Raw genomic sequence first — 17,110 nt, 5'->3', positions numbered from 1 at the left:
AACGTACCTATGTCAGTTTTGGCAGAAAATTCATTGGCTTTAATATTAACGAAAACAAAATAATATTAAGTTACCTTTGGAAACAAAAGTTTGTTGACTTTCTCTTCCCTAATCTAGTCAGTTAATATTTATCTATTTTGAAGTTTTCGTTTTAAGATGTCGTATACGCTCTGAGCTTCGCTGGTGTCGCTCCTGGCGGATTACTAATTCAACTTTCACCGGTAATTTTTAAATTTATTATTTAATTGTTATCGCTTAATATTTACAACGCTAAAAAGTAATTAAATTGTAACAGATTTTTTTAAGATTTTGCTAATCATTTTGACGTTCTATTGATGAAATATTAATTTCTTACTTCGGATACTTTCACAATTATCGTGTAGATGGCGCTAAGATTAATAGATTCATTTATAATTACATATTACGGAACATTAAAAAAACGTAAATTCAGTATTTAAAACGTAAGTATATTTAAGGTAAAAATATATACCACAGCTTTGACCAACTAATATTTTTTATAATTAATGTTTTTAATTTTAATTTTAAATTAATCACTTTGACATTTATGTCAAATTTCCGGTAAACGTTTACAGACTTGCCACTACTGGCGCTAGCGAATTTATAAATATCCCCTCTACGTACGAGCTCACAGCGTATACGCTCTGAGCTTCGCTGGTGCCGCTCTTAGCGGATTACGAATGCAACTTTCACCGGTAATTTTTAAATTTATAATTTAATTGTTATCGCTTAATATTTACAACGCAAAAAAGTAATTAAAGTGTAATCGATTTTTTAAAGATTTTGCTAATCATTTTAACGTTCTATTAATGAAATATTCATTTCTTACTTCGGATACTTTCACAATTATCGTGTAGATGGCGCTTAGATTAACGTATAATTACATATTATGAAATATTAAAAAAAGAATGTGTGTGTACTTTGTACGCACGTAAGAAGTTATACTTCTACTACATATTATGTGATTTTTAAGACAATACCAAAAATTAAAAAACAATAAAAGAATAAAACGCACACAAACACATTGAAAAATGCCACAAAGAAAAAATGATTTCTGAACGATAATAATTGTTGGCAAAAAATTTAAATACGCATTTTCTGAAAAAAAATTATATAACAAATATACTTACAATCACAAAATGCATAAAAAAATAAAAAAATAAAAACTTGCATCGGGAATCGAACCCGTGAATTTCGGGGCGCTTTGATTCGTAATCGAAGCCTAGACTCACTCGTCCAATTCCACATTATTTGTCATGTGCAAAAATAGGGTAACTGAACGTTTTACTGTTTGACAGTTGTTTTGAATATAATTAAATTATGTATTTTTAATTTTGTGGAAGAAAATATTAAAATATAACAAAACAGTAAGAAAACAATATACACACACCGGCAAAATTAGCCGAACACCATAAAAATGGGATATGTTTGATGTCTCGAATTTCCTAAACCTGCTGTCCGATTTGAGTGATTCTTTTAGTATGTTATAGCCTTATTATTTAAGAATATCGGTGTAATAATATTTTTGCTAGACAGGTAAATGTTATTTTATACCGGGTGTAACAATCATACTGTGTTTTTTTCTTAAAGTTTGGAACACCCTGTGGAATATTCCAGCATATATAAAATATTAAAATTAAAACTCTATTGTAGACTTATGCTTTCTTAACATTTTCTTTTTTGATTCATTTGCTTATGTTGGAAAATAAAAAAGTTATGTGCTTTAACAACTAGCCATGTTTTTTATCAATAAATCCTCATAGTAGGGGAGGAAAGTATGCTAAATTTGCAATTACTCGAGCGTTATTGGGACCTATTGGATTGTGAAGAGTGGGTGCTAAAACCAAAAAAAGTTAAGTTAAGTTTTCCATAAAGTGTGGGACTCTCCATTTTTTAATTTAATTTTCCATTTCCACCAATCGTATTTTCCGAATATAGCGCCATCTATCCATAATAGGAAAAAATGTTGCGAATAAAAGTAGCTTATTTTTACGTCAAGGATCCAGATCTGCAATAAAAATTGGGGGCTCCTATTTAATATTTTAATGTAACCCCCCACCCCACCTCCGTGGGGGGTCGTGTTTGGTGTCATTCGGTAGATTTTTGAAAAATATTGAATAGGTGTATTTTGCAGTTTTACGATCTGATGTTCATTTCGCAAAATATCGCAGGGTTCGTATTTATAATTTTTAATTTACCCCCCACCCCTCTCCGTGGGGTGTCACGAGACCCCACGGAGGTGGGGTGGGGGATTTAATTAAAAATCTGAAATAGGAGCCCCCAATTTTTATTGCAGATTTGGATTCTTTACGTAAAAATAAGCAACTTTTATTCGACACATTTTTTCGAATTATGGATAGATAGCGCTATAATCGGAGAAAAATGATTGTTTCAAATGGAAAATTAAATTAAAAAATGAAAAGTCCCCCACTTTATGGAAAACTTAACTTGACCTTTTTCTGATTTTAGCACATGCTCTTCTCAATCCAATAGGTCCCCATAACGCTCGAGTAACTGCAAATTTAGTATAGTTTCCTCCCCTACTATGAGGATTTATTAATGAAAAACATGGATAGTTGTTAACGCACATAACTTTTTTATTATCTCACGTAAGTAAATGAATCAAAAAGGAAAATGTTAAGCAAGCCTAAGTGTACAATTGAGTATTAATTTTAATATTTTACATATGCTAGAATATTCCACAGGGTGTTCCAAACTTTAAGAAAACATCACAGTATGATTGGTACACCCGGTATAAAATGGTATTTACCTGTCTAGCAACAATATTATTACAACGATATTCTTAAATAATAAGGCTATAACATGCTAAAAGAATCACTCAAATCGGACCACTGGTTTATGAAATTCGAGACATCAAACATGTCCCATTTTTAAGGTGTTCGGCTAATTTTGCCGGTGTGTGTATTAGATGAAGATTGGTAGAACTTTTGTTGGTAATCAAATTAAGTATGTAAATCAAAGCATTACATACCTACTAGATAAATAAATCTACGCCAAAAAATCATAATTTAAAAATAAAAATCGAACCTAATTTGGGATTTCTCTCTAAAATCCCCATTCTTGAGAAAATAAATGTACAGTAGAGCGTCGATTATCCGAACGTCCATCAACCGAACGACCGCTTATTCGAACTATCGACTCCCGCGTCCCGCACTCGAATACCGAGCAAGCGTTAGTAATTGACGCTTAAAATATCTTCAATTTTCTTCAATATTGTATCCAAAAATAATTATGTTGTTGCAAAGACTGCACTTTTTTGTTTAGTTGCTAGTTGTCATTATCAAGATATAAATAAATATGTAGGTATATAAATATGGCTTTTATTCACTTGTGGATAAATATGTATGACTATAAATATTTATCAATACATTGTAGTTCGATTATCCGAACAAGTCGGTTTTCCGAACACCTATGTCCCCCAATTAGTTCGGATAATCGACGCTCTACTGTATTTCAACCTAATCCAAATGTATAATTACAATATGATTAAAATAAAAACTACTTACCAAATTAGAATGAGTTTTCCTTGTCCAAAATAGTCCGAAAGTCCAAAAATATAGGTATATGAAAACTATTTAAAAAGGCAGTATAACTATTAACTAACTTTTGTTTGTTTGTTTCTTTTCACACAAATTTTAAAACGCAACAACCATAAATAAACAAACTACAGCTCTGTGCCACAGCCGCCATATTGAATAATTTTTGACATGTCATTTGAACATCCAATCAGAACAAAGTTATAATGCGCATGCGCCGGGATTATAGGTTTTAACATATAAAAATTCACCCTCATATCGCCGGTAAAGAAGTATAACTTCAAAAACTTAAATTCAGTGCATACTTAAAACGTAAGTATATTTAAGGTAAAAATATACACCACAGCTTTGACCAACTAATATTATTTCCTATTAATGTTTTTAATTTCAATGTGTTAAATTAATCACTTTGACATTTATGTCAAATTTCCGGTAAAAGCTTACAGACTTGTCACTACTGGCGCTCGCGAATTCTTTATTATCCCCTCTACCTACGAGCTCATAGCGTATAAATTAGAAATATCGAAAATTATTCAAACATAGGAAGAGTGGGGCCTTTCTGTAAATAGAAACAAAACGCAATACTTATGCATCGGGACTGAAGTAGAAGATCTAATAGTTAACGAACAAGAAATAATCCAGAACTGTGAGGAATATGTATATTTGGGAACAACAATCAACAAGAGTGGGCGCATCGAAAAAGAGATAGAGCAAAAGATCGTGAAAGAAAAAAGGGTGATTGGATACCTAAACCCGATACTATGTACATCTCATCTGTAACTCCATCTTTAAAAGTATAATGCTATGGATGCGAAATATGGCAACTTACTAAATCCCTGGAACGACGCCTACTTGCATTGGAAATGGACTTCTGGAGAAGATCGGCCAGAAAATTAAGGCTTGAAATAATACGAAATGACCAAATCAGAAATATAATGTCAAGTCAACCATTATAGACGAAATTCAAAGGAAACAACTGATCTGGTATGATCATGTAGAAAGAATGTACGACGACAGACTGCCAAAACAAATTCTAAAATGGACGCCAAGGGAAAAAAGGAAGAGAGGAAGGCCGAAGCAATCCTGGCTAGGCGGCATTCAGAAGGCAATGTCGGAAAGGAATCTTCTGACGAACGGAACGGCCGACGCCGACGAAGCTGGAAACTGGGAACCGGAAGGCGAAGAACGCTATAAATAACTGGGATGATAATAAAAATAATCTACCCGTTGGTTGGGCGGGTACCCCAAGCTGAAATATGTCGAATATTGCAGAATGAAAACATTTCACGCAGAAGGAACAAAATAAGGAAGTGCGAGCAGCGAAAGCCTTGTCTGAATCTACCAAAAAGTGGAAGACCACGTAAATTTATTCCACGAAGGTCAAAGAGCTTGGAGGGTAGAGCAAGACCAGGTTGGAATATCAACAAGTACATTTTGCCAATGAAAAAATCATGATTTTAGATAACGAACAGTATTTCACTAATTGTAAAATAAAGCGAAACAATGAATGGACAACGTAGAAGACTGTCCTGGCAATGTTAGATACAAACATAAAGCGAAATGTGCAAGAAAAAGCCTTGTCTGACTCGCAATTTCTAACACAGTTGTATCGCGACCTTTTATGGGAAGAGTAAGGGGTGAATAGTCAGAGTTATATTGCCTGCCTTTCCAAATTGCTTCAGTGTCCACAATAATGCTAATGACGATATTATGTTTTGGCTCCACCTAGCATCATGCCATTACTCATGAGATATCCACAACTGGCTTCGACAACACCATTTACTCTTTTTTCTCAAAAACGATAATCCTCCCAACTTGCCACAGGCGTAGGCTCGCCCAATAGAGGATTTTTGGGCTTTACTATCTAGGAAAGTTTATCATGAAGGCTGAGAAGCCCAAGATGAAGAAGAACCAAGACGGCGAATTTATGAGAAACTGACAGAAAATTATCTGAATTCCATCCAGAACCTCGTGTGAGACATTAAAAAAAAATTGCGTCTATTAGTAGAGCAGAATGGGTCACTCCACATAATTCGATAGTATAGTTCAGTTAATAGTGCACTCACTGAGCTATTACCTCAGATTTCGTTGAACCTCAATCGATTTACATGAAAATTGGTGAGTGGTTAGGATATTTTAAGGAACAAAGGTGACATGGTGCCAACTTGCGCTTTTACCCTGGGGGTGGATGCCACCACTTCTCGGGGGTGAAAATTATTTTATTAAAAATAACCCCACAATTCGATAGAGGGACAAATTATAAGCAAAATTTGTTATATAAATTTATTAACATAAATCAAAACTTTTTGAGTTATTAAAGATCAAAGATTTTAATTTTTCCCGAGAAAAATGTATGTTTTTAACCGATTTTTCATAAATAATTCAAAAACTATAAGTTTTTGCAAAAAAGTTATTATTATCAAAATTGAGGCTAATAAAAAATTAAATAAACTTCTTACTAGAAAAACCTTTCAATGTGAACTAAAAGTGAGTTATAAGTAAATGAATGTATATTTCTTTTGTCGAGTACCCAAATCTAAGTATTTAAGCTTAAATACCGGGAAAATGGTGCATTTGATATTATAAACGTATTTAACATTTGTCAAAGCTCATAAATATCTATCAAATAAGCCCTCGAACAAGTTGATAGCATTAAAATTTATACACCAAAAATGTTTCAAAATGTACCTTTTAAAAATTTTTAAGATAATGATAATTTTTAAGATATAAGGTTCACCTAAAAACTAATTATATGTTAATTCCAACAGCTATTAAAAAACGTCAAAATTAGTCTTCTAAACCTCTTACTTTTTAAAAATAAAAGGTTAAATACCCCCGGTTACATGGTTCTCGCAGCAAAATTGAAATATTATACGTTTCTATCTCGGTTATTTTTTACTCTACGGAAATAGTAAAATGGATAAAGTATTTGGAATCGAAAAAACTAAAATTTAGTTATATATGATTTTTTACGTATATTGAGTATTTTTGGAGTTATTATCAAAAGAAAATGAAAAGTACGATAATTTTAAAAATTCTGATTTTTTTAAATCATATCTTTCAAAAATATGCATTCTAAACCGGTCAAAATTGTTGAAATCATTAACTATATTAACCTAAAGAAATTCTTGTGAGGATGACTACAAATTTTAATTTTTGTGGAAATGGCGTATGTTTTATTTATCACTTTTTCCTAAAAAAATCGAAAGAGTTCTCTTATTTTCATCATAACTTGCTTAATTTTGATGCTATTAACTTCTACTGGAACTCATTTGACAGGTATTCCGAAGTACTTTGCCAAGTTCTTAACAAGTATATTATATAAAATTCATCGTTTTCCCGTTAAGTAAGCTTGAATACTTAGATTTGAGTACTCGTCGAAAAAAATATACATTCAATTACCCATAACTCACTTTGAAATACCATTAGTTTAGTTCTTTAAGTGGGGAGTGTATTAAATTTTTTTATTATCTTTAATTTTGGTAATAATAGCTTTTTTACAAAAGGTTATAAGTAATGCGTGAAAAACAGCTTTAAAACATGCATTTTTTTTAAGAAAAAATAAAATCTTTGATATTTAATAACTCAAAAAGTATTGATTTATGTTAATAACTTTATATAACAAATTTTGCTTAGAAATTGCCCCTCTATCGATATCTGGTAATATTTTAATAAAAAAATTTCACCCCTGAGAAGGGGTGGCTTCCACCCCTTCTCAGGGTAAAAGCGCAAGTTGGCATCATGTCACCTTTGTTCCTTGAAGTATCTTCTAACTATTTACCAATTTTCATGAAAATCGATGAAGGTTCAACGAAATCGGAGGAGAAAACCTTCAGTGACTCCACTATAAGTATTGAGCTGTCGTTTATTGTAACTAGTTAGTATTTAAATAAATTTTTTCATTCATAAAAAAATTCGATAAATATTTTGTGCCAAAACTTTTTAGGACATACGTTATAATTTACTATTAGACTTGCAAAAGATGGGACAAACTGAAATATAAAAATTATTACTTAGTTCAGCTTAAGCCCAAGGGCCAACGAGATTATATTAGAAATAAAAACATACAAAATAACTGCCTTGTCAGAAAAACAAAAGCCAAAGTAAAATATTTGGATTTGTAGTAAAGTTTATATTATTATAATGTTCATAAACGGAGAATGATTGAGTAGAAAACGAGGATGTTAGACACGATGGCATTATGGCATATAATGGGGAAGTAGCTAGAACCGTTGATTGCTAGAACTAACTGTAACGGGAATGGAGGAAATAAAATAGTCAAAATTTCAAAAATGGAAGATCAATACGAAGGAGACCACAAAGAAAGAAACACAGAAGAGATGACGAACCAGCTGGGCATCAGAAGGATAAGAAGAAGAGGAAGAAAGGAAACGTGGAAGAAAGGAAGATCAATACGAAGGAGACCACAAAGAAAGAAACACAGAAGAGATGACGAACCAGCTGGGCATCAGAAGGATAAGAAGAAGAGGAAGAAAGGAAACGTGATATGGAGATCCAGATAAAATTATGAATTTTTACGGAAACTTCTGAGAGAGGCTAATAATGTAGTCAGGATAGATTACAAGAAGAGTTCTGGACAATAAAATACATGGTAAAAAAGGGAGACAATGAAAAAGAAGAAAACGCAAGCTGACTGACCAGCGAGGGTGTTTTAATGTAGAACCTAACGGCGAGTGTCCTGCAATCTGGGAGGTAGAAATTACGATGTAGCCCGATCAAAGAACAATCTGACCCCAAAAAAAAATAAAGGAAGGATGAAAATTTGGGAATAGGTAGTTGAAATTGTCTATTATTATATAAGAAAAAGTGTACAATTCTACATCCTCTCCATTTTTCAAAAATAGAGGGAATACCCCCTCTCGAAGGTGAAAAATATACATTCAAAATAAGTTCGGAATTGGATAAAATGACTAATTCTAAGCAACTTTTGTTCTATAGAGATTTTTCCCAAGTCAATACTATTCGAGTTATTTGCAAGTGATTATATTCATTTTTAACAGAAAAAAACATGTTTTTGGACGGTTTTTCGGAGATAATCCAAAAAGTAAGTATTTCAGAGAAAAAAATATTCTTATCAAAAATATAGCTTATAAAAAACTGAAAAAAAATAGTGTATGCTTGAGGTCTGTAGACCCAGTAGAAGCAGAGTTGTAGCTAATGAAAAGTAGGTAGGTTCTTCTTCATAAAATTCCAAATCGAATATTTCAATGTGAATTAACCCAAAAGCGGAGCACCTTTCGGGAAAATTCATTCAAATTCGGGTAATGAATTTTTTAAAGTGTTTAAAAAAAGGATTATTTTTGTTTTTTTTTTAACTTGTAACATTAAAAGTAAGTGAGTTACGCTCAAAATATTGTTGGTCCCTTTTATTTTTTGTTAAAAAAATCGCGAAAATCACCCCCTAATTAGCATCACAAATAAATTTTTTCATTACCACTTCACAAGTTACTTTGCTTATGTATTATTTATATGATCTGTAGGTTTCATCGGTTCAAAGTGCTTATTTTTGAAAAAGCTGTAGTTAAAATGGCTTGAACGAGTAACTAATCACGAGTTTAGGCAAATTTTGAACAGCCCTAGCATAATCAATTTTAGTATAACAAAAAAAAAGAAAAATATTCAGAAGAGCAAAACGTACATTTTATTACTCTTTAAGATTTTTGGTATTACTAATAATTTGTAAGTTAATTCCATGAACAATTCCATTTTTTTTTTTTCAAAATAAAAAAAAATGTTTTATTTTAAACCCAATTTTTTTCAAAACTGAGCACTTTGAACCAATTAAACTTATAGATAATATAAACAATGCATAAGTAAAGTAACTTGTGAAGCAGTTATGATTAATTTTATTTGGGAAGCTAATTAGTGGGTAATTTTCGCGATTTTTGTACCAAAAAAATAAAAACAATATTTTGAGCGTAACTCACTTATTTTTAATGTTAGAAGTTAAAAAAAAAACAAAAATAAACCTTTTTTAAAACTTTAAATAAACCTAAAAAACACTAAAAAAAGTTGTAATGAATTTTCCCCGAAAAGTGCTCTGTTTTTTGGATATTTCACATTGAAATATTCGATTTGGAATTTGACGAAGAAGAACCTACTTTTTCATTAGCTACAACTCTGCTTATACTGGGTCTGCAGACCTCACGCGTACACCATTTTTTTCAATTTTTTATAAGCTATATTTTTACTAAGACTATTTTTTTTGCTAGAGTACTTACTTTTTGAGTTATCTGCGAAAAACAGTCCATAATAATGTTTTTTTTTGTTAAAAATGAACATGTTCATTCGCAAATAACTCGAAAAGTATTGACTTAGTGAAAAAACTCTATAGAACAAAAGTTGCTTGGAATTAGTCATTTTGAACCTATATTATTTCACTGACGAGAAAATATTTTTCACCCCGTATTTCCCAATTTTTGTAAAATACAGGGGTTGTAGAATTGTAAACTTTTTCTTATACAGGGTGTTTCATTAATAATTGTCCATATAGTAACATACGAAGCACAAAGCACAAAATACGAAGATTTAACCTAAAACACTTAAATAAAATGTGGTTCCTTACTGCGTTACAGGGTGTTTTGTCTAAAAATTTAAAAACTATTTTTGCTCAGCATTTTAAAACTATTCGTTGTATCTTTTTTCATACTTGGCAGGAAGTATAGATACTGTACAAACTACTAAATTATGTTAAACAAACGTTTCTTTCTATTACCAGAGGCGTACGACGGGGAAACTGAAAGGTTGACCCTTTCCAAATTCTACGCCACTGACAAAATTGCTATTTTAGTTCCATTTTTAGATTCTGCAATACTTTCTATGAAAATAATATACTCTTCATTCGTAACGATAAAGTCATTAGTTTTCTTTGAAGTTAAAGATGAAACGACACGGTTATTTTGATTAATGTATTGTGTCGCTTCATGTTTAATTTCAAATATCTCGAAAACTAATCATTTTATCGTTACGAATGAAGAGTACATTATTTACATAAAAAGTATTGCAAAATCAAAAAATTACACTAAAATAGCAATTTAGTCAGTGTCGTAGAATTTGGGAAGGGTCAACCAGCCACTATCCCCTGTCGTACGCCTCTGGTAGTAGCTAGAAACGTTTATTTACCTTAATTTAGTAGGGTGTACAGTACCTACACTTTTTGCCAAGTATGATAAGGATATGACAAATAGTCTTAAAATACTGGGACTGGGTACAAATAATTTTTAAATTTTAATCCTATGAATCATATCATAAATTAATCAAAATAACTGTGCCGTTTCACATTTAACTGCAAATATCTCGAAAACTAATGACGTTATCGTTACCAATAAACAGTATATTATTAACGTTTAAAGTATTGTAGAATATAAAAATGGCACTAAAATAGTAATGCCTCCAGTGGCATAGAATTTGAGAAGGGTCAGCCATTCACCATCCCCTGTCGTATGCCTCTGGTAGCAGCTAGAAACGTTTATCATAATTTAGTAGGGTGTCTAGTAGTCGCACTTTCTGCCAAGTATGAAAGGGATAGTTAAAATAGTTTTAAAATGCTGAGAAAAAATAGTTTTTAAATTTTTAGATAAAACACCCTGTAACTTAGTAAGTAACCACATTTTATTTAGGTGTTTTAGGTTAAATCTTCGTAATTTGTGGTAAGCTTTCTCCAGTTACTATATGGACAATTATTATTGGAACATCCTGTATAATAATAGACAATTTCAACTACCTATTTCCAAAGTTTCATCCTTCATTTATTTTTTTGGAGGTTTTCGTAAAATTTTGCGTTCCCTGATCGGGCTAATGCTAAGGTTGAAGAAAGTCAGTTTGGCGTTATAATGCCGCTGAAAGGAGAAGAAAAAAACAAGAATTAGATAAGGACACAATAAAACGATAGTGATGCAAAGGTGATTCAAGGAATTTCAAAGATAAAAAAATTAGTAAAAATATCATAGGAAATCAGTAACAAGAAGATGGGTGAAATAGGACCAATTCTCTGGACGTATTTGTAATATTTTGACCAAAAAACCCAACGAGCGTGATATAATAAAGTAATACACTAAAATAAGTTTAAATATGTAATTGATGATTATTTGTTCTTACTTGCTAAAGACTAGTTTTGGACAACTCCATTTTTCCCACTGGAACAACTGCTGACAATGGTGAATAGCCATTTCGGTACCACTGGCAATGCTATCTACAACGTTTGGACTTCCAATCTGAAACATAAAAAATAAATAATTAAAATAGGAAGTATTAAAACTATCTAACTTCTTAAATTTTACTTTATACATACATATCCCTTTTTTAAGCATGAGACGTGATTGAAGAATACAAATATATCTCCAGACTATGTTTTTGAGAATATGTTACAAATTGCAAAATACACTACTCAACAATTGAAGTGGATAATTTTAAAATTCCTAAAATTAACATATAAAACTATTTTTAAAATAATTGCCTGTACTATACTCTATATGCTATCTTTATTGCCAATATTTTTTGCATGTGGTTTTTTTCTCCCTATTCTTATCGGCCCTTATCTCGTACAAAGAGAGAAATGTTGTTCCAAACATGAATATATCATTCGTATAAAAGTGCTTGTATTGGCTTTACCAGTTGTCAGTAAGTCAAGAAATCTATTTATCACAAAAACATTATGCCGCAAAGACGTTTAGAACTAGTGCAGCTCGAGCAATTAGTTCGTTGGATCCAACAAGGCATAACTCAAGAAAAGGTTGCTATGAGGCTAAATGTGTCGCAAAGTGTGATAAGTCGTGCATAGAATCGGTATGTAGCAACTGAATCTGCAACATACAGGCATGGAGGAGGAAGAGAACGATCTACAACTCGTCGGCAAGACCGTTTTGTAGTTCTGACGGTAAGAAGAAACCCAACATTCACGGCTTCCAGAATTAACAGTATCTTCAGGCATGCTACTGGACTAGCGATTTCCAGTCAAACTGTCAGAAGACGGTTACGTGCATCCAATTTAAGGGCTAGACGGCGCGCTACCCATCCACGACTAACTAGGGAGCAGCGTGCATGCAGATATCGCTGGGCGATGGAACACTATCAGTGGAATTTCGAAAATTGGAGGAATTGTCTCTTTACTGACGAGTCCAGATTTCGTTTGTATACGAATGATGGCCGAATATTGGTGTGGAGGGAAAGAGGACAGCGTTAACATGAAAATCTGAGAGTCCCAACCACTCTTTTTGGAGGTGGATCCGTTTGCGTGTGGGGAGGCATATGTTTTGGCGGTCGCACGGACTTAGTCGTCTTAATTAATGATACAATGACTGCTACACGATATCGAGACAGAGTCATAGTACCAATAGTTGTTCCATTTTTTGGTGCAATAGGCGAACAATTTGTTCTGATTGATGATAATGCTCGCCCTCACCGTGCGAGAATTGTCAACGAGTGTATAGAAGCTCATGGCATTACAAGAATGAAGTGGCCACCGTGTTCACCTGATATTTATTGCATTGAAGATGTTTGGGCCGAAATGTCTAGGCAACAAAACAGGCTCCTTCAACCGCCCCAAACCTTAGATCAATTGGCCAATACATTACGCGCGATTTGGGAACGTATACCGCAGAAGTTCATCAATAATTTAATAAGAGGTCTTCCAAATAGACTTAGAGCGCTAAGGCCACACAGAGGTGGACCCACACACTATTAATTTATATTAGAAATTGAGCAGGAATAGAAATTTTAGGTTGTTAATTTTACAATTTTTGTTTATTTTCTATTTTTTTTTTCTTAAAGAATTTCTTTCTTTCGGTTCATCTGTATGAAAATACGAAGTAAAAATAAATCTTTATTTATATCGCTCCATTTTTCTATTTGACCTTATGAACAAAAAATAAAATACACATTTTCATAATATCCACTTCAATTGTTGAGAAGTGTATATAATATCTGGAAGGGAAAATTCTATAAAACAGCCATAGGCCATAGACTATTATGTACGGAACTGAATGTTGGGTAGCTTTGCTGCGTTACGAGACAAATAGACCTCGTATTATATTAACGTTTGGATGTGTCGACTTTGTCGTAACGCATGTTAACAAACGGGATGTAGTATATGCCTATAAAAGGTGTTTTAAAAAGAAATGAGCAACGGATGCATTTGGCGAAAATGAGAATGTTTGATGAATGGGTAGAGTGACAAAATAGGACAAAATTAAAAATGAGTATATTAGAAGAAGTGTAGGGGTGGCGCCACTTGATGCCAAAATGAGAGGGCATAGGTTAAGATGGTTTGCTCAAGTGTAACGTTGAGACGTTGGTTGAGATCATCCAATACGAAGAACTGCTAAACTGCGGGTTCTGGAAGGAGAAGGAGAGGAAGACCAAAGAAGAAAGAAGACGCTTAGGAATTACATGTTGGTAAAGGAGATTGATACTGATAGAGCCAAGATAGAAACTTATGGAGAAATGCAATCAGGGAAGCCGATCACATATGGATAAAGGCAAAAAGAATGATGATATCTAGTAGGAAATATAAAAACTTATACAGCTTACATACTAACAAAACTAATGCACGGCTATATCAATAACGCAACAAAATAACTTACAAGGTGTAACATGAAACTATAGAAACGATGAGAAAATTCTGCTACTTAGGGTCACTGATGAATTGCAAATACAGCATATCGATAGAAATAAGCACAAAAATAGGCTAAGAGTGAGAAGTAGGTATGAGAAGTATGCCAACAGCAACAAAGTGCAAACTAAAACAATAAAAACTCTAGCGTTTACTTAGAGATCGGAAACATGGGCTATGACGACGTGAGATGAAAAGTTGCTACGAATCTTTGAAAGAAAAGTATTATGGACGATATATGGCGGAGTTAACGAATAAGGTCTGTAGAGAATGCGAAATAATTTCGAACCATATATTATACTATACTATTATTTGGTGATACAGATATCGTGAAAAACATTAAAATAAACCGTCTAAAGGCTAAATACACACACATCGAATTTGGACGGTCGATTTTTAACGCCCGATATTTTACTGGTATAGAAGGTGCTTGCAGACACATTGATATTTACCGATATCAACTGAAACAATCAGTTGCTTTGTTGTCGTGATACGAGGTTACTGAATAAATGAATCCTTAATCCGAGTTGTTACTGTGTGTCTATTTCGCCGTATTAAAACGCAAGATTAGGTGCGTAGGATTAAACGCAAATGGTTGATTCATCCTATCAATCAAAACAGAGAAAAATGGGGACATTCTACACTCATTTTGAAGAACTAAGGCCTCTACATACATCCATAGTTAGATTCATGTCTTTAAAAATATCCAACGTTTTGTCCCACAAAACACGTCTTGCCTCCACGTCCACGATATTTATCTGAACGATATTTATCGTCACCGATAAGCGGTCGGCGTGTGTGAAATGTCCCGTTCTCGCATGTGGTTAACTATTGGAATTTGGGCGATAAAAATCGCCCGGTAAAAATCGATGTGTGTGTATTTAGCGTTATGGGTGAGACACGTTATGCGGATAGATGGAACCAATGGATATAGACTCATACGTATCTATATTCGTTGATAAAACTATTCCTGCTAAAATAACTATGATACATAGGCCAGATCAAGAAGTGAGAACGTTCCCGGAAAGATTAGATCAGGAATGGTATCATACGTGAAATAATATGGTGTAATACGGAATGGTGAAAATAGTTTTTAACAATTTTGACGAGGCTGATAGTATTTTTGGAGTAACTGGTCAGATTGCACAAAAAAACTGTTAACTATAAAACGGGCGTTAGCATTTGTACTGCCTGAATGTAGTCGTATGTAGTTGTAATCACGCGTTATCAAAACGCGTGTTAAGCGCTCGTTATGTGGACTGACCCTTAGAATGAAGGTTTTCAGAATATAAAAAAAATTAAGAATACTGATATTGATAAGAAATACTGATACGGACTCACAAAAATTACCCCGGATATGATTGCAAAATTTAAATATTTGCCCATAATCAATGTTGATATAGAAAAGAGTTTCTCATCATATAAAAGCATTTTAAGTAATCAGACAAAATTTTACAATGGAACCAACGAATGTAGACACATCTGCGTTGAATGAAACATTTGCGAAACATTAATGAAACATTTAAATTAACATTTGTTTAATATTTATTTTTCATAAATTAAATTTCTTATTTGTATAACATAATTATATTTTGAACAGTTAGACCAGGACTAATCTGTAAAAAACATGTATTTTTGGATGTGAGCGGTGGCATTCGGATTTTTGCAGATAAAGTTAGGTGACACCTTTCGTAAAATAATAATTGACTTATGCTCCTCAAATATGCCCGGAACATTAATAAAAGAATTAAAATATTTAAAAATTTCGAAAAACATCGATTTTTTTCTCCTTTCTTTGCTTATAACTTTAAAACGGTTCGTTTTGGAACAAAGTCGTAGAGAAATCAAATAAAGATAATTGAATTTTGTATGATATACGACTGGTCAAAAATGTCTTAATGTATTACCTTTTCTGTAGTCCAGAAAGCCACTGCGCATCCGCTAGGAAAAATATTCTGATTCGGATTTTTTGCACTATCTTACTCAAAGAGGACTCCTTTTAACAAATTTGCATGTTGCCAGAACCAAAAGGTGGTCAAAAATATTTTAAACGTTTTTTTTTTGTTTTTTTCCTAAAATTATTTTTTTTTGCATGGAAAAAAGTTTTTTTAGGTTTTTTGGATCATTACAAACAGAAAAGGTCTTTAGTGACTTTTCTCTAAAAATGACACGGATCGCAGTGACTTGTATAAACACGATTTTATTGTTTCGTGAACGCGACTGCTGGAAAACAGACAAGCAACAGATATTGTGAGGTGAGATCTTCTATCCAAGGCGAAATATTTTCAACTATCATTTACACAGAGATATGTAATAACGTTTTCCTCTCTTATTCGGCCCGGTACGCACACTGCCACAACCCGGTTGTATGTAAATATTGCACTAAAAATACCCGGACTCGGCACTGACCCGGAACGGACACGGCCCGGGTATGTATAAATGGGCGTTAAATTCGTTATTTCGTAAACCGGCGACTTTAAGGGAAAAATTCCGAAACAGGTCGATTTTTATTTTTAAGTTATGATATTGTGGCATATATGGTATACTAGTGACGTCATCCATCTGGACGTGATGACGTAATCGATGATTTTTTTAAATGAGAATAGGGGTCATGTGCTAGCTCATTTGAAAGGTTCTTCAATTCTCTATTCAGTAATATAAACATTTACATAATTATTTATACAGGGTGTCCAAAAAATTTTTATTAAATTAAAATATTTGACAAAAAAAGAAGTAGAAGGACACCCTGTATAAATAATTATGTAAATGTTTACATTACTGAATAAGGAATTGAAGAACCTTTCAAATGAGCTACCGCACGACCCCTATTCTCATTTAAAAAAATCATCGATTACGTCATCACGCCCAGACGGATGACGTCACTAGTATACCATATATGTCACAA

The 17,110-nt window shown here is 32.9% G+C and overlaps 1 protein-coding gene across 1 annotated transcript in view; it reads right to left on the bottom strand.

Moving 5' to 3' along the window:
- Window positions 1–14,885, bottom strand: part of LOC126892752 (protein Wnt-8a-like) — a 34,820-nt gene extending 19,935 nt beyond the window's left edge. The window contains exons 1-2 of the mRNA XM_050662437.1: window positions 14,880–14,885; window positions 11,694–11,809 (exon numbers count right to left, since the gene is read on the bottom strand). Coding sequence (XP_050518394.1) covers window positions 11,694–11,809; window positions 14,880–14,885 — 122 coding nt within the window. The remainder of the gene's footprint in view (window positions 1–11,693; window positions 11,810–14,879) is intronic.
- Between the last annotated feature and the right edge of the window lie 2,225 nt (window positions 14,886–17,110).

Source organism: Diabrotica virgifera, chromosome 1 (genome assembly GCF_917563875.1).
Source record: "Diabrotica virgifera virgifera chromosome 1, PGI_DIABVI_V3a".
NCBI classification, from domain to species: Eukaryota; Metazoa; Arthropoda; class Insecta; order Coleoptera; family Chrysomelidae; genus Diabrotica; species Diabrotica virgifera.
Note: the sequence above shows the minus strand (reverse complement) of the source record. Positions and strands in the feature narration are given on the sequence as shown.